The sequence below is a fragment of the Brachypodium distachyon genome, chromosome 3 (genome assembly GCF_000005505.3).
Source record: "Brachypodium distachyon strain Bd21 chromosome 3, Brachypodium_distachyon_v3.0, whole genome shotgun sequence".
Lineage (NCBI taxonomy): Eukaryota > Viridiplantae > Streptophyta > Magnoliopsida > Poales > Poaceae > Brachypodium > Brachypodium distachyon.
In genome coordinates, this window is record NC_016133.3 from 1,509,086 (window position 1) to 1,530,773 (window position 21,688).

The 21,688-nt window shown below is 41.2% G+C and overlaps 2 protein-coding genes across 3 annotated transcripts; one reads left to right on the top strand and one right to left on the bottom strand.

Annotated features, from left to right (window-relative positions):
• Positions 1-281: 281 nt before the first annotated feature.
• Positions 282-13,797, bottom strand: LOC100827891 (vacuolar protein sorting-associated protein 8 homolog). 2 transcript variants are annotated; one of them, XM_010235443.3, is made up of 21 exons: positions 12,313-13,797; positions 10,573-10,866; positions 10,229-10,471; positions 9,971-10,103; positions 9,749-9,888; positions 9,029-9,662; positions 8,462-8,526; positions 8,281-8,382; positions 7,946-8,088; positions 7,386-7,441; positions 6,067-6,722; positions 5,777-5,967; positions 5,367-5,661; positions 4,797-5,084; positions 4,599-4,708; positions 3,349-3,670; positions 2,422-2,826; positions 1,691-1,928; positions 1,545-1,585; positions 765-862; positions 282-666 (listed from the first exon to the last, which is right to left on the bottom strand). In XM_010235443.3, exons 1-19 carry the CDS (start codon positions 13,723-13,725, stop codon positions 1,560-1,562), a joined length of 5,754 nt encoding a protein of 1,917 aa, XP_010233745.1. In that variant the 5' UTR covers positions 13,726-13,797; the 3' UTR covers positions 282-666; positions 765-862; positions 1,545-1,559. The 2 variants fall into 2 exon arrangements, with proteins under 2 accessions (XP_010233745.1, XP_010233746.1); XM_010235444.3 differs by lacking the exons at positions 282-666; positions 765-862; positions 1,545-1,585 and having other exon boundaries at positions 1,773-1,928; positions 2,519-2,826.
• Positions 13,798-17,340: 3,543 nt separating this feature from the next.
• Positions 17,341-21,688, top strand: LOC100828198 (AT-hook motif nuclear-localized protein 1). The gene is made up of 5 exons (XM_003570816.4): positions 17,341-18,120; positions 19,143-19,210; positions 19,425-19,556; positions 20,791-20,952; positions 21,101-21,688. The coding sequence occupies exons 1-5, from the start codon at positions 17,661-17,663 to the stop codon at positions 21,401-21,403; spliced, it is 1,125 nt and encodes a 374-aa protein (XP_003570864.3). The 5' UTR covers positions 17,341-17,660; the 3' UTR covers positions 21,404-21,688.

Here is a 21,688-nt window from a genome sequence, read left to right on the forward strand (position 1 = left end):
GCCGTTTGATTGCTGCGCGCGGCAGACATGTTTTTTGTGTCCGCGTGGACTCAATTCGTAATATCTTGATCTGATAATTGCTTGGCTCACTGATCTCATAGATCGAATTGTAAATGCAGCTATTTAAAACCATTGTCAATGCAAGTCATTACTTACCTTGATACCGATTAATAATGTTCTTCTCAAAATATTTCAGTTGTCCCATCGATTGGTAGTAATTGTAAATGTTATTTTTTAAGATCGAGATTGTAAATGTTATTTGCTCATAGTTGGTAGAAAAATGATCATAAGGTAATTGCATCGCTAAAAAAATGCTCTTCTGCAACTCTGAATATTTTACAGCAGCTTGTAATGTAGCCACACATTATACAATTTGCAGCAACAAGAATGTGGCTACGTATCTTTCCCGAAAAGAATGTACACCTATATACATCGGATTACCTGTATTTGTTTATCAAACTATCAGTTGGTCGTACTGCGAAGTGAAAAGTGGTGTGTGGATCATGTTTATCAGACTAGTGTATGCTCCTGCCTCAAAACTTCGTTCCTGTCAGAAAACTGCCTTCTAGTTACAGCCTCATCATGGTCATGGGGTTGCTTTTCTCGCCTTGCTTTATGATTCTTCCTGCGCAAAGCACCCCTAACCACAAATTTCAGAGGAATGGTCTGAAACAAATGGATGATAAAACACCGTAAGATAGAGGATGATAGCCAAGTGAAAGAAAGAAAAATACTTTAATTATTGCAGGGGATAAGAATCATACTAGTTTGAAACCACTTAGACGCATCGCATCCGTAAATTAATGATCGGGTGAAGCCTCGACATCCGTAATGGCGTTAAGGAGACCTGGGAATCTCGTTCCTGCACAGAACAAGAAGGGTTCAGTGCTACAGTACCTGAGCAAACCAGCCTGGGAATAGTGCACCACCAGAACCAGGACGATAAGAACCTAAATATATAGCCCACTTGTAATTTAATTACAGAGACTGAATATAAATAAACTTATTCACCTCTATATGTACCTAAATGTTTGGTATATAATTTTAAAGCTTAATTACATATGTTTTCCTTTAACATCTTCAGTCGGTTTCAAAGTATCCCTGTCATTTATTATGTTCACCGTACAAATTTAACACAAACATTGTCTTACTGTACAATTTACTCGCAAAAATATATACTCCAACTCCGTCATTAAGTGAAGAAATATTACATGTATCTAGACATATTTTGGGTATAAATACATCCATATTTGAACAAATTTGAGTCAGTTAATATGGGACGGAGGGAGTATATTTAAGGCACAATTTGGCATCGACGCGTCGTTGTGCTGTGCCAGTGGGATCAGGTATTTTTGTTAAATGGATGACATGTTGCTTCAAAAGCCACCACGCCCCCAAATTTAGAAAATATCAGCTTGAGTGCAGAGATCTTAACATACCTTGTTGTTTAAAGAAAATGTCAGCAAGGATTTCATATATAACAGAAGCAGACTCTACGCTATCAAAATTATCAGTGCATAAATTTTTTTTATTGAACTACGTACCATCCGATAATTAGTCTACCTCACTTGATTCTTATCAGAACCTGCACAAGATTGAAAAATCATAAATGGTCAAATAATAATCCAAATTAAGATCAATAGAGTGGTGCTATTGTTTATTCGGTAAATCAAAAGAAATACAAACTTACTGAATATACTTGTCTTGGCTGGAAGCCAATTCCCAGATTTCTTTAATTTCGGCTCCTTCATTTGCCATATTTTCTGCGGTTTTTCAGTTCTAACTGAATGTCTACTGGATTCTCCCACAAAAGTGACTCTCTTCTGTATCTTTTCATGATATATGGCTGGCGGAGAAAGTCTTAATGGGGGTACAGTTTCAATATGAAAAGTCTTATGTGCTTTCTGAAGATTATTCAGTATTTCAAACTGCAAAAGGAAATATCAAGTAAAAAACTTTAGCAAGTATAATAGACCATTTTGTCACCTAGAAATTAGGAATGAACTTAGCTTCAATGTAAGTGTCAGAACAGAACCTAAGTTCTATACCTTTGGCCAAAGGCCAATACACAAAATGTATTGTACTCCCTCCGTCTCATATTAAGTGACTTAAATTTGTCCAAATATGGATGTATCTATGCCTAAAAAGCGTCTAGATACATGTAATAGAAAGTCACTTAATATGAGACGGAGGGAGTACGTGTGTAGGGAATAAGCAGGAAGACCTAAAAGAGACTAGCATGACCAAGTACACATCTAATACAATATCTGGCATAGAGGACTAAAAATAGGGATATAATGTCATACTTGAAGGGCTTCCAAATATCACATAAGTTTGTGGACAGCGTTTGGTTATAATAGAGAAATTTATTATACTAGTATGAAAGAAATGACCGATCATACTATTTTAAGATATTCCTACCCGCGACATATGCTGAAGCCCACGGGATCTCTCAGCATGATCTGTTTCATGAACATGATGGATGCCATGCGATACTTCATTTTCAACCACAGAATACCTGGTTAGCCCATTCTCAGATATTATGGATGATTTGTTCCGGGCTTGTGTGTTACTCGTCGAGAGACAAACTGGACATCCATCTTTAGAATCCCTATTCGATGATTTGCTTTGCTCAGACTCACAGTGAAGATGAGTTGCATGGCCACAACTGAATACTCGTACTGCTGAAATAGCACCTTCTTTAGAAAGTGAGCAGTTGCATACACAGCAGACAAAAGTCTGTGGAGCAAATCCGTGACAAACCCCTCTCTTTAGTAAGCTCAAGGTATAGAATGAATCATCCTCGATAACTGACTTGGCTGTTTCCTGCAAGTAGGCGCACATTGTATGAAAGAGCTAGAATTTTTTTTTATCTAGATAAAATAAATAATAAAAATAGACAAAGAAGGTCATGTTTTCATTTCACTACAGTTAACTGTTCTTCTATAGGAGCAGAAAATATTGCAAGAAATTACTGAAGGAACAGCATTTCCTTGAACAAATTAAAAACTGGTTCAAGATATCACTATCGGAACATTAATCAGATAAAGCTACTGGGTTTATGAGTTGCTCACAGGCATACTATTACAATCTCGGTTTAGTCTAAATCTGTAAGTATTGTAAGCTTCAGGACAAGGGTACATATCAACTCAACTTAATGTAAAAACAGCATCAGCATGGACCACAGAGCAATTTTCTCAAAACCTGCTCTGCTGCAATGCATGTAAATTGACTGTGTCATTAATAATGAGCTCTTTGCCCAATGATTGCTGTTTTACAAAGCATCAAATGTCATGTGTGCTATCCTTACAAAGTAAATGGTAAACAAAAATGTCAGTATGTACGTACCAGTATTCTTTTTTCATAAAGATACATAGACAGCATCCTATGTATGACAAGTTTAAAATCACCAAACTCTTGACTCCCATTGTCAGATAATAGCTTTGCCATGATTGCTGGTAGGGGTATATACCCAGCCATTGCCTCGATTATCTCTCCAACAAATTGTGAAAATACTCTTCGCAGAGCATTCAAGCACTTCTCATAAGTTGAAATCCTCATTTGTCCATTGCCCTTTGGGTAGCCATTTGTCGTTTCACCCCCCTCGGACCGACCACCTTTTCCATTTACAACCTTGCCTCCATACAATTTTTTCAGCGGCTCTGAGAATCTGAATCACCAACCAAACAGCATTAGCGGATGATGTGTCTACCAGAACACATGATAAAAAAAATCATACAATCTCAATAAGCTAAAAACACCATAGTTGAGGACTCTAAAGAATTATTTTACACTACTCCGCAGCTATATGTGTAATCATATATTTCTGGATCCCAGTATATCATGACATAATATTCCCGGCATTGCTGCATTTGGATGTCTCAAGTCTCAAATACGGAGAAGGGTTAAGTCTGTATATGCTACTGCAATTCTTGTGTATTCAAAAAATACTATTTGCAAATAGATTGTTATAGGGAATGTGCAATCAACATAGATTTCCATCACTGTTAACTCTCCCACCTATGTGGCTTTCAAATTAACCTACGTACAAGGTTTCTATGGTAACTATCTATCAGCATTCAGCACTGCCCATTTGAGATACTCAAGCACTACTGCTTTCGAGAATGGCATAAGATCAGCAGTCAGAACATTTTTAGGATCATATCCTAACAATCTATACAGCTATAGAAGGTACAAGTTCAGTGGGATCCAAATGTTCTTAACCATCCATGCAATCAGATTTGATGGCTCAAGAAATTAAATTGGACCACTGCAAACAACCTCATAATTGCATATTTACGAGAGTCAATCATCACTTAAGGGATATTTTTTTAACTAATTCTATTCTATGTTAGATTTTCCCTTCTCGTCAACCAGCTCCAATGGGCCCCACATATTTGCGAAACATCATTGCACATGCTGAATTACCAGCAAAGAGACAAAAAATCATATCTGCTAAATAACAAATAAGTACTGACAAAACGAGGAATTATTATATCATATCAATATTCTAGTTATAGATCCAGATAACGGGAAGAAATGCCAATGTATTGCAGTGAGAAATATTTTCCATCTGTACGAAAATATATACAACTTACGAGTCAAGTAGTTGAAACCAAAGTAACTGAGACTCCTCTGGATCTAAGCGCTGTGAGTTCCTTTGGCACAATCCTATGGAGGCACGTAACGTATCAAGCACCGGATGAGCCTGAATGAGAACATAAAACTGGGTTAACAGCTATACAACAAAGGTTACAGATCTAGGTTAGTAATTCAATCGATAAGAGAAAAACAACCTCACTCATTTTCAGAACAACGTCTGGTTGCTCAATTTCAGAAATACTTTTGGGGGATATCCGAGAGAACGTATTTTCCACAGAAGAGATAAATTGGCTAATTTTCTCATCAAGTCCAGCTAGAACAAGTGCCAGTGCACTGCCAACATCACCAACCCTCTCTTGCAGAAATGCAGCAGCATCTGTAACTCCATAATCTAGACAAAGATGCAAACACCTCTCCAATCTGTAACTATCATAAGTCTCCAGAAACCTCAGAGCTGACCTTGGCTCATACTGACACAAAAGCTGCGCAAGAAGGTGTATTTGTTAACAGAAAGCATGATGATCTCGATATGTGTTACCAGTGTACCAGCAGAGAAACTTCATTCTAACAAACTGCATATATTACTTTTGAATGCCATGTTATTAATTGCTACCAATAAGACCAATTCTGCATATATATTTTCACAAAACTGGCAAAACTTGTAGCACCATAACAAAATGAAGAAACTGCAAAGGTATTACCGTTATTGTTAAAAAGCTCCATATCGAATATATAAAAAGTTAAAATTCTGTCAATATACTTACCTCCAGATAGAGTTCAACTAACTCGTCAGTCAAAGAAACAGGATTGCGGTCGAACAGCTTTGGAAGATTTGATAACCTCTGCAGATAATCTTCAAGTTCGCCAGAGAAGTACTGACGTTCAACAATTTTATCGTTTCTGGCAGTAAGCTTGCTGAAGTCAAGTTTTCCTGACAAGTGTACTTCAATTGCAGTTTTCAAGAACAGAAAGAGGCTACAGTGATCAGAATGAAGCTCTGCCAACATTTGCTGGATCTCGTTATGAAAATGATCAATGACCAAGACAAATGCGCACTCCCTAAGAAAATGAAGGCATGGGAGAGAAAATGAGCAGATTCAGTAGAAACACAAACAAGGAATCAAATAATAAAGGGGAAGAATATACTAGTCAAAACATTAATTAGCAACCTCACCTGCTTAGATTGACTAGTTCAGGGAAACGAGATATCACTGTGGAACGAAACGATAAAACTTCATCACCTGCCAATTGAAGTAACTTTTTGTTGATGAAGATAAAAGCGTGGAATGGTTCCACTATATCCTTCATGTAACTATCTAAAGCAGCCAAATTTTGATCTCTGGCTGCATATATCAAGCCACAAGCCTGCATAGTAACAGGAATATTTTCAGTCCTAGGGCTAAAAGGACTTTGAGCAACAGTGCTATACCATAGAGGTTTACTTTCAAGGTAGTAGTAGCAAACCTGATGAAAATGAGCATCTAAACAGAGATGCAACACGTAATCAGAATTCCAGTCAGTTTGAGGAACTACATTGAAGAGCTGAAGAACTTCTTCTTCTTTCTGAGTTGGCAACTTTTTATCATCATATGACTGAGTATTGGATAAAGTGAGGTATTTAACAATGTGCCTAAGAACTCTTTGTGACGTATTTGCCCTTTTATGGCAAACAAAAAAGGACACAAATTCAATTATATAACCAAGATCATTTACTGAAGGCCAAAATTCTGAATTTTCGGACTCAGCAGTACCCGCAAAAATGGAATGGGTTGCCTCATTTTCCAAACCAACAATATCAATGATGGTGTCCACTACACTTTGTAACAAAATATTTTGACTCTCTGGGCTTCCAGTATTAGTATCACCTTCATCCGTGGGGACAGATGCATCAAGAATACCAGAAGTAGGTTCAAAACTCTCTTGTGCAAAAGCACACTTGACAACTTCCAAAGTAGCTTCAGTATCCATCCATAGTAGATAGCATATGTTTGGGCATTTTCCACAAGAAGAATTAAAACCCTTAAATACTTCAGAAGTGAGCATCTTAGACTCCTCAAGCATAAACTGCAGAAGTTCTTTTCTCACTGAATGAAGGTGGGCTCGGGGAATTATTCCATGCCCTGAAAAATATATCATGTGATAATCTCTCATGGATTTCAATCATCTTATAAGAGCATCATATATAGAAGTTCATATGTATTCCTGGTTATGAAGATAATCCTGCTGGAAGTGTGGATGTTTCCATGAGAATGACACAACACCAGCTCCTTATGGTAGATCTGAACTCTCCAACTTTAGAAAATCAATTTGAGCTTTCAACACATGGTTTTACCATGTTTCGAACTACCAGGAGGGAGTCCAAACAGAGAAAGACTAGGAGTCCTTCAGGAAATAGTATTGCTTCAAGAAGTTCAAGATTAAAGGAGTCTAATCTGCTAGGACTTAGGAGTTCTTGTTAAGGTCAAGGACCTGGGCATTCACTATATAAGGATGTCATGTATCTCTGTTTGAGGCAAGCAAGAAGAATCAATCTAATCTTTACAGTTATTCTCTCATTTAGCCTGTCTATCAAATACCCCACAGCCATGCCATGGCTATCTTCTGCGTCGTAATTACCCCGTTGTTGAATCAAGGTTCACAACATACCAACACACTTCACTATTTGCAAGGGTCTTGGTCCACCAAGAGCCCAACAGCACAGGGAAACATAGTTTGTTGTCCAACACTAACCTGGCATAGAACTAAATAATTTAAAAACAAACAAGACTGGTACATGTACTAACCTGGAGGAAATGCTAGGCCCTGGAAGCAATACTTCAGATAAACAAGCATTCTGTAGCTGTTTCAAGGAAAAGGCATTATATGGTAAGACATTGGCCTTCTATGTAGAACTAGTATAATATTCTTAAATAAAGACCAATTTCATCTACAACACTAGCAATATCGAACAAAATCAAGCAAGTCTAACCTCGTAAGAATGTGGTCGTTGCCTTCTTTCAACAATATATTAGGAAAAAATGCATAGTATCATCATTTTTGTGCACAATCATGGATGTCGGAAAGAATCCCAGTAAAACATTATCAAGAATTTCGGAATGAAGATTCATGTAAATTGCAACAGTGGCCAGGTAATTAATCCTAAGAAAATTTTCAGATTCTGATTGATTCAATTTACCAGAACAGACATTTAATCAGAAATTTCGGAATTACGAAAGTATGTTCAACTCACATATCAAATTGTGAACAACTGAGAGTCATGTGTCGTATTATCTCATCTATGAGCAAGGTGGTTATGGACAAGGACAACTTTAATACAACTCTTACTGGCGAGAATATGACATACCAAGTAGAAGTAGCATCTTTTCTAGTAGCGCTCTGGATGACAGATAGAAGTTCCTCTAGAGGTGTGCGGAAATCATTCAACCCTTGGTTAAATAAATAAATTAGAGCACCATATAACCCATGCTCACGACACAGTCTGACTACCTGCATACAGAACAAGCATAACAAAATCATGTGCATGTGCAATTGTGCAACACACTAGTCCAAAATACAAAAATGGTACCAAAAGATGAAACATAACTTAGCAAGTAAGTTATTTCCTTGTTCAATTAATGTAGACACATCAAACTGTCTGAGAAAGCTATGTGGATGTATTTCTTACACTACTATGGATACCTGATTAAAATCCAGTGAAGAAATATCCATGTGGAGAATACATTGCTCAACTCGCTGCAACCATCCTTTGCCACTATAATGCTCCACTAGCGCTTGCATAATCTACAAATCAGATTGGCATAAATGTATAATCAATTGCGTATTTATGTGTTGACATTAGAAAATCCTTGATGTTGCTCACCTCAGGGGGCAAAGAACCGAGCATATCTTTCAATATATAGGGCTCTAGTACCTCCAGAAACATACCTGTTGGTCATGTCATGTCAGCCTTTTCAAGTTACCGCGGCAATTTAATAACGAAAACATGTGTGTGCATCATCTTATCAGCAAACAGATAACTTGACCTATCCAATCCGTTTCTTATACTGTTCCACGTGGAAATTAATATTAATGATACTCTAGAATATTTAGAAGTGAGAGTAAAATTATTCCAAGTGACATGAGGTCAAGGCAGAAGAAGAAAAGGATAATGCTTGGTCATGCAAACATTAGAGCCCATTAAACCATCCACCAAAACAGATTTAGATAATGCTTGCCACTTATACTGGAATCAGGAAAGTATCTTCTTTTGCATGCTTGTAATGAAAATTTAAAGAGGATCACATGATGTAGCAAAGAATGATCTAAAAGGATGTATTAAACACAGAAGGGAGGATTAAATCAACTTCAGGCAAGAACAAAATAAACATCAGAATTGAAGAAAAATGAAAGGTTGTTAGTCCTTATGAGTAAATAAGAATGATCCTACCTCCACTTTGTGCAGCAGCAAACTTAGAGAAGACGGTATCAAAAAGGATGTCATTCCGTCCAATATGAACACAATACTCGACTGCAACCCCTCCTACACGAGCATACTGTTCCTCTCTCTGTGTCAGCAGTGATCTATCAGTGTCTACCAGGTCATCTGCTCCTCCCCCTTTTCCAGTATGGTTTGACAATGCAATTGAAATATACTCAAAGACATAACCTATATATGACAGCAGCAACTCTACTAAATATGGCATTATGGCTTCCCTTATAGAATCAACTGTTCTCGGGAGATCAACGACACCCTGTGTATGACCATCATAAAGCTTCATAGCCATGTCCAATGCACCCATCCAATCACCAGCCCTCTTTAGTGCTTCAATCCGCTCTTTCCAAGGAAGAAGTCGTGAAACTGTAAGAAAGTTTGGGCCAAGAATATATACTGTAGCACCTCTTACTGCTACTGAATTTTTAAAATGCCTCTCAGGGTTACCAAACCTGTTCAAAAAATGTGTATGGTACAGTATGCTGTCATCAAAGACAAAACCATCAAGAATAAAGATGGTTCTCCGAAGCTCACTGCCATCTTTTGAGAACAAACACAGCTGCCCTCTCAAATTAAGGACAGCTAACATCTGAAGGGAAAAAGAGCAATTTAATTTTACGACTTGGAAGAGAATATAAACTAAATGAATGACCAAAATGGGAGCCTTTTGCATGCCTGATCATTTAACCAAGCAACACCAACGGCTGAACTATCAAGCTTCCATTCCTTATGTCTGATCATCTTTGATTTAACAAACTTTGCCACTTGTACTTGACGGTCCCATGCAAGCGCAAGCCATGATACTCGATCTTCATCTATAGTGTTGTTATCTTTAGTCCATTAAATTGCAATATAAGGTATCACTCATTGCCCATGTATAAGGACGCTTAATCTTACCTACTGATGGAGAATCACTGGAGGATGCTGTGTATTTCCATGCAGCATAAGCAATGGACCCTTCCCGTGCTCCCTCTGGTCTAGAAAAGGTCTCAATATGGTCAACATGGTCGATATTGGTACGCAGTCTAACCTAACAGGAGAAACACGGAACATCAAAAATCAGTACAAGAGTTCCTGTAATTATGAGTTCACAAGATAACAGATAGCAAAAGAAATATATAAAATGCTCTCCAGAATTAAATATATCACCCCTACCACAAGGGCATGTTGATGCATAATGAACATGACTGTAACACCATCCTCCACTGGAGAAGAACCTTCGTTGAAAAATTTCCATCCAGAATCTACTCCAACTACGCCTCCCATCATGCTCCCAAGACCACCACTGGAGGAACTTGTTATGTTCCCTTGGGTAGATGAGTTGCTAGAATATAAAGATTCATCCACTAGAAGAGGACAGGCTGAGAGCACGATTCCAGTATTTCCATCAAAAAGGCGCTGGGAAAATGTAGCTTTGTTTTGTGAGACCAGACATGCACTTAACTGGGTATCAAGTGAGTTAATACGTGCACAATGGAAAGAATGATGTTTCTTCATACCTGGGTTCCCTTGACAGTCAAGCGATTAATTACGGGTATAATCGAAAATGTGTGCAGTAGAACAAGCCCTTTGGAATCACCAGTGATGGCTTTCGATTGGCGGATGAAACAAACATGCACTACGGCTCCTGTATGCTCACCATGTATCACTTTAGCTGCTGTGGCCTTCTGTACATCCCAGATTGTCATATGACCATCACCATATCCTACTAGCAGAAGATCACCTTGTGGGTTAAAGCACATGGCAGTCACTGGTGATTGAGTTTTTTCACCTTGGTTCCAAAAGAACAGCATCTGAAATTGTAAAAGCAGTCTTCATAGCCCAGAAAATCAAGTGACATATAATTCACAGAACTTCAGAACCACTAAGCTGGGACAGCTTTAAGTCATTTTAAAATCGGCATGAATTTCAGCCAACCAGTTCTACAGTTCTACTATTATCCATATTTGAGTTCATTCAACAAGATTTTGAATAGCTACTGCCTACTGGCTACTAGTTTATAAGATTAATGGGTATATGTGCAATTATATTGGGTTAATCTTTAATTATATTTGGGAGCATGTGTGAAAAATAATTATATGGCTGACAAAGACATGAAAGCTGTAGCCCGTCGATCTAGTATCTACTTTTGGAGTTCATGCACTACCTTTGGACTCATTGAGCAACAAAGAGAAGAGAAAACAAGGATCAAATTTGCAGTTGAGGAACTGCAGAACAAGAAGTGAAAGTTATCTTGACTGCTTGGTAAGCTAAACATACAAAAAAAAAACTCCAATTCGTTCTAAAAAATAACAGAGATAATAATCATCTACGGGACATCAGGTCAGGTTGAGCTTAATTATTCCTAACTTCTAGGTATGTGTGGCCATCAACTGCTAAAGACTATAGTTGGGCCTTTCAAATAGTGACAGAGGAAAACTAGTGCTGTTGGGCCCGATCCAACCACGGACGGAGCCATATACCTTCAACCGCGCCCCTTGTCTGGTTCAACTCAGTCACGGTTTCTGATAACAAAGTGCAATTATAGGGGTTCCTTGATATTTACTCTTATTTTTTTATGTACTGCTTGCAACATTTTCTTCTTTATTTCCTATTTTATGACCTAATGGATTACCAAATATAACAAGCTCTAATGCACATATATATTCCAAATATGCAGTGACTGACTGTCAGTGATGCATAGCATAGCATCGATTGTGAGTAACGTCATGTTGATAGGGTACAGAGTCACTTGAGCAGGTTCCTCGCCAGAACCTTATCGTACCTTCTAATTTCTACTCCTAAGATTTGGTATGCTTCTGAAAATTCTATCTAAATTCCACATATGTATCTAAGTTTGGTACACTCAGGCACTGATGGGGAACACCAGATGTTTGCATCTCACGATATATCAGTACAACAAACTAAATCTGGATTAATTTCATCATACCAGGTGCAAGTACAAACCTGACCACTAAAAGACTTGTTTAAAATACACTATACGGCCATCACGGTAAAATTAGTATCACCAACTCTTCTTTTTCCTCCTGTTTTTCTCTTGAAGACAAGGTAAGAAGTCTATCCAAAGTGTAACACCAAGTAATGTCTATGACCCAGTGTTTTATGAAGAATTATCTTTAAGTCTATACCCCAGGTGAAGTCTATACTGAATCATCTTCAATTCCAACATCTGAAGCATGCCATGTAGCATTAACCAAATGAGCATTATAAACACCAGAACCAAAGAGGCAAGGACTAACCTTTGCATCTGTATCATCAGCTTGATGGCTGGAATATTTGCTCGGGACGATGATAACAGCTCCGCTGGACATTCCCATTGCTATATAGCTCCTATGAACTGCTAAAACCTGGGGAGAGCCATGGTCCTGCCTAAAAGACGGGGAGGCCATGGCACGAGTTATTGGGTTGTCCACCTCAATCTGCATGTAACCAATAGCTGGTTGGCCCTTTCCAATCCCCTCCAGGCGCATGGGTTGGGCTGCTGCTCCCTCTTCCCAGTGCTGCCCAAATGAGGCTTGCCGCTTCTCGAGCTCCTCTGCCCACTCCAATGGTTTCATCGACACCTTCAGCTTCTTCTCAGTGATTTTTTCAGCCTTCCTACTTATCTCCAACCTCTCTTCAATCACCTTATCGATGATGTCCACAGATTCCACTTCCTCTTCCACTGCATTGTCAGATACTTGAACTTCCTGCTCATCGTCAGAGTTTTCCTCGGAAACAGACCCAACTTCATCCACAATCTCATCAGATTCCATTGAATTTTCGTCTCTAATCTGCTCATCACCGCTTCCTTCATCAACAAATCCAACTTGACTCCCAACTTGAACGGTTTCTGCCAAATTCTCGCCCCCGATTTGCTCATGCTCATCGACAATCCCGGCAGCAACAGAATCGACATCCCCAGCCCGCACCGATTCCGCAGGCTCAGAATTCACTTCAATCCCAACATCCCCGTGCTTGCCATCTTCCAATTCTTCAACCTTACTCCCACCGACAGTTTCCTCGGTCACCCCAGCAACCACTTCCGCACTAACCTTCTCTGCTGCTACTTCTGCCTCCAAATTCCCAGTAGAAGGGAGCCCCTCGGAGGCTTCGGACCCGGTGCCCTCGTCGAGGCTCTTATCGACAGGCGCGGAGGCGGTGCGCCGCGACTTGATCGCCGCGGCGTGCGGGGTGAGAACGGCGCGGGACGCGGCGGCAGCCGCGGCGAGGGCGGCGCCGGGCTTGGGGCTGGGGCGGACGCCCCGGAAGAGCGAGGGGAGTGGCCTCGACGAGGAAGCGGCGCTGTTCGAGAAGGTTCTGGTGACGAGGGAGGAGAGCGTCGCCGACGGCGGCGAGGCGGATGTGGATCTCCTCGGGGAATCGGAGGCGGAAGGGGAAGGGGAAGGAGGAGGGGAAGGTTTAGGGAGCTGCCGCGGTGGTGGGGCTTGGATACGGGGTAGGGGTTTTAGGCTGGTGCTGGGGCTGCTGCTACTACGGCTGGGCTCGTCGGAGTCGGAGTCGGACGAGGAGAGGAGGAGGAGTAGGTCGTCGACGGCGCGGCGGTGGTCGGCGTCGGCGTCGGAGGCTGCGGAGGAGGCCGGAGATGATGGGAGGAGGTTGTCTACGTCGATCTCCTGCTGCTGCAGCTGCGTCGGCGGCTGGGATGCCATCGCCGGCGACGACGACGGTCTCGCCAAGGTATGGAGTTGTTGCGAGCTTTCGATGCTTCAGTTTGCTCGTTTCGTTTCCTTTTTCGGTTGTATCAGTAGCAGGTGGGCCGTGGGGGCCTAAACGAGACGAGCCGTTCCTCAGGCCCAAAGGTATCACTAATGGGTATGCTGTATGTCGGCCCATATAACCATGCGCTCTTGCCTTGCGAACATTTCCTAAGCCCAGATGGCAGATTTTCAACAACAAACACAAATTAAGCCCGTATGGCGCTTTGAATCCAAATATGTACTAGTACAAAAATTTGGCTAGTCAAAATATTGCCTGTGATTTTTATTGCCTATAAGTTGGTCAATTTTGACAAGAATTGGCTAACTAATGGCATGTCATATAGGAGTAGTTGGCACCATTTAAATAAAGACTAATTCTTTTGTCATGACCGGAAAATTGAGATGACAAGTTTTTGGAACAATCTAAAAGCCTGTAATACTCTCACAACAAATATATTTTAAAGGCTCACAACAAATATATGGTTCTAAATTAGATGTAGCATCAGGGCAATATACACGCCACCGTTATAATTTCTCTTATAAATGGTGTAATATGCTATTGCTACTACATCACACCACCAAATAAATTAGAGCTGTGTCTAGTAGTATATTGTTTACATAGATCACACAAATCCACATCTTTTATAGAATAAGCCGCCATAGCCTTGTCCTATATATCATGCCGTACCAGTCAAAATGGGTTCCCCGCCAAGATAATGAATCGGTCAAATTATGTCTCCAGATTGAACAAAAAATATATCTTATCTTATGACATGTTAATTAATAATATACTAGTATGGTCAGCATGAAATGGACACAGATGTATGCGAATACTTTGGAAACTAATTAGGTTGCTCCTAGCTACACTCTTCTGAAATGCATAACCTATTAGCTCACTATAAACTAATTGTGCACACAGAATTTTTGTTCAAATCTACTCCCATATAATTTCTCTTCGACTACGATATATTCTTCAAAATAAGATCATATGTATGGGATTTATTCACTCACTGTTGTATAATTTCCCTTCGACCGATTTATTCTTGAAAATAAGATGGCATGTACGGCTCTTTGGTTTTAACAGTTTTTACAGAAACAATTGCGGCTGTTGAGAATTTAATCTGAATTGAAATCGTACAGGAGAAATACCCCTCTAAGAATACAGCTCCGGTTGACTCTTTGGTTGACTTGTTGTACTAGTCATATGTTTTCAGGTAAAAGCACCGCTAGCGACAAGATTAATTAGTAATGAGTTAGCTTAAACTTTCTCTCCTTTGCCAGATCATGCATAGGATTTGATTAGTGACTGTTCAACAGTTGAAAAATTGTGTGTGACTGTGAGTTGAAGCATGGTCCTTGTTATGGTGCCTATAATCTAATACCTCGCCAGTTGCGCTAAAAGTTGGTTTGGCATGCTGCACTGACCTTTCTCTTGGCCAAAGTTCATTTTGTACATATATTATTCCAAGGTGTTATCATCGATCTAATAAGCTTAACAGAATAATATTAATAATAATAATATCCATATCATCATATGTATACATGTGCCTCAATGATTAATCCTGTAGCCAAAACCAAGTAATTTGACTTTGCTTAGATCAAGCTTTGTTATTACAAGAAAACAATTGTATTCTTGCGAGTGGAAAAGGAAATGATTTGAATAATACGAATGCTATAAATGTAACAATGTATTTGAGAACTATTTTCCGGTACTAAACAGAAAAAAGGATGGTGGTACTTATTATTATTTTACGGGTAAATATGGTGGTAACTATGGTGATTTATCTCATACGGTTCTCTTCGACTTTTTGGAAAATACTATTTCAGGTTGGTGTTTGGAATAGAAGTTGTTCAATGGTGGGCGAGCAGCCCTTTTCCACCCAAATATTTTCAATATTTTTATTTGTAGAATTTAAGTTTAAAACCGTAAAGTCATACTTTTGCTTTCCACGTCTCCTTCTACATTTTTCTTCATACATTTCTTAATGTGTCCATCGTGATGGGGGGGTCATAAAAAATAGCCTCCGAAAAGGAATTGGCAATATAAAAGGTTCTTTTGATAAAGCCCACCTCAATGTTTGTACAATTAAAAAATCATACCTATGCATGCCACTTGATTTCCATGGGACTGGAATGGCAAAATGACACCCCATTTGGTTGCTCTTATCCACATGGTCGAGATATATACATTAAGAATGCACAATTATCATGTTATTTTCTTTTGTGCAAGGGATTATCAGGCTATTTTCTATGACACACATTACATCATGCAAGTTACCAAATGTAAAAAAGAACTGCAATTTTTTCAAAGTTTTCCCTACGAACTCCCCCCCACCCCCCCCCCCAAAAAAAAAGAGTGAACTTCGTAGCTTACATGGAGAAAACCTAGATGTCTTAGTTGAAAACGTTAAAATATATTTTTATACCGAAAATGGATTCATATGTGCAAAACCATGTGTTCCATAAAGTTCTGGAACTCCAAATGGCATGTGCAATGGAAAAAAAATACTCTCATCCAGACAAGACGTGCAGCATCTAAAAAAAAAGAGAGTAAAATACACCACTAGTCCGTGAACTCGGCAAAAATGAACATTTTAGTCCACGAACTCAAAAAACGCACACTTAAACCCCTAAATCGGGACTACTGTGTCACTTTAGTCCAAAAACGGTTCGGCGAGGTTTAAACACGCCACGTGGCCACCATGTCGGCTTCGGCGATCCCTTCATCGGCGTCCTCTGGTCAAAATTAAGCGTTGTGGACTTGATAGCAACCGTACGCGAGACGGCGGCGGCAACGGCGTGGTTCTCAGGACCCCAGGATCCCTGTCTGGGCGCGGCCGCCTTGCCCCTCGCGGACGACTCGGACATGGTGATTTTGCCAAAAAAATCATAATAAAATCGGGTAGCAGCCCGCGGTCCTGGCCGAGGCCGGCATGGCGCCCACATGGCATGTTTAAGCCTCGCCGAACTGTTTTTGGACTAAAGTGACACAGTAGTATCAGTTTAGGGGTTTAAGTGTGCGTTTTTCGAGTTCGTGGATTAAAATGTTCATTTTTGCCGAGTTCATGAACTATTGGTGTATTTTACTTAAAAAAAAAACAAGATGCGCTGCTGTGCAGACGAGGTGGACGAAGCGGGAAGGATTCGAACACCGCAAGTTCTGCAACGAGCCCCTTCCTCGAATTTCTGATAACAGAGAGGACCAGCCCACAAAAAACATCCAAAACCATAAACAAAGCTCCCAGTCACACCGCATATTTCGAAATTAGCACCATCGGGATTAAAAAAATAAAAAAACGGAACCCCCTCTGTATATAGTCTAATACAGCTACGCCAAAAACAAAACAAGGAAAAATTTAAACAATGAATCCCCACCATCATTTTCCCCTCCTTTATTAATCAACCCCAACTACCAACCCAAAATAAAATACGTATTTAAAAATGTAGGAAATTTAAACTATTCCATCCATTTGCCCCATTAACATTAACATATTTCCTTTGTTTAGATTAGATGTTGGTTAATTCATTGTTAATCCAATCAATATCCCTTTTTATTTCCTACCCGATTCCCCTGTTTTCCATCTCGTATTCCCCTGTTTTCCATCTTCTTCTTCCTCCCTCCTCTGTTTGCCTCTCTCTTCCTGTTCTCGAATTCCTCGCCGGCCGGCCGTCTCGCCGGAGAAGAGAACTGCACCGGTTGCCCGTGGGACTGTCTTTGGGGGTCGAGTTTTGGGCTTGAGTTCAAGTTTGAACCTCGGGGTTGGAGGTTTTTTATTCGAATTTCGAACTGCTTCTGCTGCTGCTGCTTGATCGTGTTCGCGGGGAGAGGCGGAGTGGCGTCTGATGGTAGCGTGGAGGCGAGGAGAGGAGTACTAGGGGTTTCTGGCATGGAGACAAAGGTCGAGACCGCGCCCGCGACGACGGCGACTGCTTCGCCGGCCGCGCAGCCGGCGGCGCCAGAGACGGCCTCGGAGGTGAAGCCGCTGGCTCCTGCTGCGGTGTTGCCGGCGGTGGCAGGTTCTGCGGGGAGAGGGGAGGGGAAGAGGAAGAGGGGCCGGCCGAGGAAGTACGGGCCGGACGGGGGCCTGGTGCGGCCGCTGAAGGCGACGCCGATCTCGGCGTCGGTGCCCGACGACGACGGCGGCGGGGGCCGGTACACGCCCGCGGCGGCCGTCGGCGCCGTCATGAAGCGCGGCGGGGGCCGCCCCGTCGGGTTCGTCAGCCGCGCCGCGCCGGTGGTGCCCGTGACGGCCGCTGCGCCCACCGCCGTTGTGGTCGTCTCGCCGCCGCCGCCGCCGCCCGCCGCCGCCAACGTCCAGACGCATCAGCAGCACGGGCCGCCGCAAGGTACGGGACTCACACAGATTTGTACACTTGTATAGTACTCCTAGATTTTCCGAGAAAATGTCCCCGTGATTTCGCGTGATCTTCGTCTCAAGTCAAGAAATTCAGGCTGAAGCCCTATTTTTAGGACTATATTATTTCAGTTCAGAGATAAGCCTGTTTAGCTGAAGCTTTAGGTGGGTGGTGTCATCTGTCATGTAGCGATGAGAGAGACAAGCCAGGAAGAGACAGACACTGAGGGAGGGGGACTATCTATCTATCTAGTCTGGGTAGGTGTCTTGGTGAACTGAAACTCTGATGAAGACTGAAAGAGCCAAGTGTATGTACCTTTCAGATGTCCTGTTTGCGTTGCCTTGGCATCTTGGGAGCCTAGGCGAGCCAAACACTTGCCTAACTTAGTCGATCTACGAGTGTGACCATAGTGAACCACAGTTATGAATGGAATGTACTATGTGTCCATGCCTGTCCATGAAGGCATGAACTCTGTTTTGAGGCTAGTGCAAAACTTGATCTCTGTATCCATATGTAGAGTTGTACTGCTTTAATTTGGAGGGCTGACTATTTACTTACGGTTGTATGGTAACTAGTATGATAGTTGATTATCTGTACATATTGGAAAAACTTGATGATAAAAGTTGCTTCTGGTACATTCTGAAAGTGTTCTGGAAATGATGCCAAGTTGCCAACCATGAGAGTGATCACTAATCTTGGTTAGCCAAGTATAGCTCCATAACTTTCTTTAGGGATGCGGGTTTGGGGCAACAACACTAATCCTGGTGCATTGATTGAATAGGATTGGTTCTTCTATGATGAATATAACTGACAAAGCTGTTGATCATCCCTAGTTAATTATATTTCTTATGACTTTGTGAGGCCTTAACAACTAAACAAGTTTTGGTTAAAGACAGTGTTGTCCCTGCCTCCATGCTTAATAAAAACGAATGCTTGCAGAAAATTCAAAGTGCACGTCCTCTTAAAAGTTATCCATTTCAATTTATACTGAGAGATTTTGTATTGATGAACAGGTGATTTGGTAGGATGTGCATCTGGCGCAAACTTTATGCCTCATATCTTGAATGTTGCTGCCGGGGAGGTATGATACCATACAACCATGTTTAATGCCTGTTTTTGATTGATAATATTTTTTTAGTAATTGATTGATAATAATTTGGTCTTAGTACCTTTATCTGCAACATTTACTTGAATGTTACCCTTTGGCATTGTATTTTACTCCGTGCGAAATTCAGATTTTTTTTTTCTTGTGATGACTAATGAATCGACTTTATCTTGTTATATACCAAAACCAGGATATTAATATGAAGGTTATATCTTTCTCCCAACAAGGTCCAAAGGCAATTTGCATTTTGTCTGCCAATGGTCTGATTTCGAATGTTACTCTACGTCAGCATGACTCTTTAGGTGGTACAGTGACTTACGAGGTTCGTTCACTTTCATGTCTTTCATTTTTGTCGTGTCAATTCTTCACTAATGAGTTAAAAATCTAATGTACTGAACCTGTCCACAAAATCCAATCACCTGTTTTTCAGCAATTACATTTTTACATTGATGTGTCTCTTTTGCATTCGCCCCCTCAAAAGTCAAAAGGGCATATCACTAGACCAAGTTGATAAACATCTAACCCTTCAAAATTCAGACGAACGTTTTTTGGATTTTCACACTATGAATACCAATACTGAAAGGGCAGATTAAAGATGACATTGCTGAGTTTGAGAGAGCAGTCGCGAGATAGTTTCAGCCCCTGTAAGCCGACCTACTTTGTTTTAGCATCGGTTTTTGTTGTTCCTTTGTTTTCTTGTATCTGTTTGGTTCCCTCTTCTTAGTGCAATGGAGAACCTCTGCTGATTTATAGTTAAAAAAAACAATTATGACAACGCAGTAGCTCCAGGAGAAAGGTGGCTAATTTTGAGGAATTTCCCAGAAGTGTAAGGTTACACTGCCCGACAGAAGTGTACAGCCACTTAGAGCTAGAGCAGGTGAGAACTAAGAGGAAAAGAAAAGGAGTTGCAATCGAAACCACACTGAATCCAAATCAGTGTGCTAGCTGCCACCATGTTTTGACTTGGGTATCTAGGCCAAGTCAGGGTCAGGAAATTCCCATGACCTGAAACTACTTTTGTGACCTCCATGATGAATGGTAGATGCAAGGAAATTTGGTGGGAACTGATAGCTGGCTGTCATCTAAGAAGTTGCATGGAAATTATGTGCATATCTTGCATATGCATCTCAGTCGTACTGGTACATGGTCAATACTTTCTAAAAGTGGAAAGTATATAAGACATTGGTGACCTCTCAATCATTCTAGGAACATTTTTCCGCCTTTGCTAGCTGGACAGACTCTTGATATCTCGATCTATATACAGTAGTCAGCAAATTGTCACTTTATCTTACACAACTTGTGTGCCGATTTAACTGCACAGAATATTGTCAAAAACTTGGTTTCCAACAATTCGTTCATCAAAATTCATGTTTGATATTTTCAGTCTTTTGTCACGGTCTTACAGGTATGTACAAAACATAGTACTGGACATTTTTTCACCAAATAACTAATCTGTTACTAAAAAACGGAACTAATAATCTGTTTTTAAGTCCTATGTCCTAAACATAATCTGTTTTTTAAGTCCTATGTCCTAAACTGAGGTGGTGTTGATTCAGGGCCGGTTTGAGCTGCTTTCTCTGTCGGGATCTTTCACGCCGACAGACAACGGTGGAACCAGGGACCGCTCCGGCGGAATGAGCGTTTCTCTAGCAGCCGCCGACGGCCGCGTCATCGGCGGCGGCGTCGCCGGCCTCCTTGTGGCTGCTAGCCCCGTTCAGGTGATCGATCAACCAATATTGTGAAGCTACTGACACATGAATGCTTCGACTACATGTAGACAGTTACACTGTTTTGTCAAAATATAATTCGTTCGCAGTAATGTAGTGCGATTTGTTGGAAGTACACTGATGTGATTTGGTGTGGCAGGTGGTGGTGGGAAGCTTCGTTCCGAGCAGCTACCATGGCGCGAATAAGCCGGTGATAGAGATGAAGACACTGGCGCCACAGCATCAGCAGCCGGCCGTGGGCTTCACCATCTCCAGCGGCGGCGACATGGATCATCAAGACTCGTACAGCGGCGCCGGCAGCCATCCCGCTGCCGCCAAGGGCAACTCCACGTCGGCGTTCAGGGTGGAGAACTGGACCGCGGCGCCGACACCTCCGGCCGACGAAGCGAGGAGGACGCCGTCGACGTCGTCAGAGGCTAAGGTCCCCGTCTCCGGAGGGTGAAATGTACAGTGTACTTGGAGTCTTGGAGAGAGCAGAGCTAACCGGCCAGCCTGCTCGTTGTCGCCGGGGATTCAAATGGTAGTAGCTCAAGGGTCCATGCATGGTCTCTCGATCCATCATCAGTCCTGCAAGCTGCAAATGTGCAGAGAAAATTCAGTGCTCATTTCAAATCTCTCTTTTATTTAATTACATAGACCTCATATATATAGACTGATCGTAATGTTGTTAGCAGAAAACCGAAAATTACAAAGCTTGGAATGCACAATGCTCACTGATTTTCGAGCC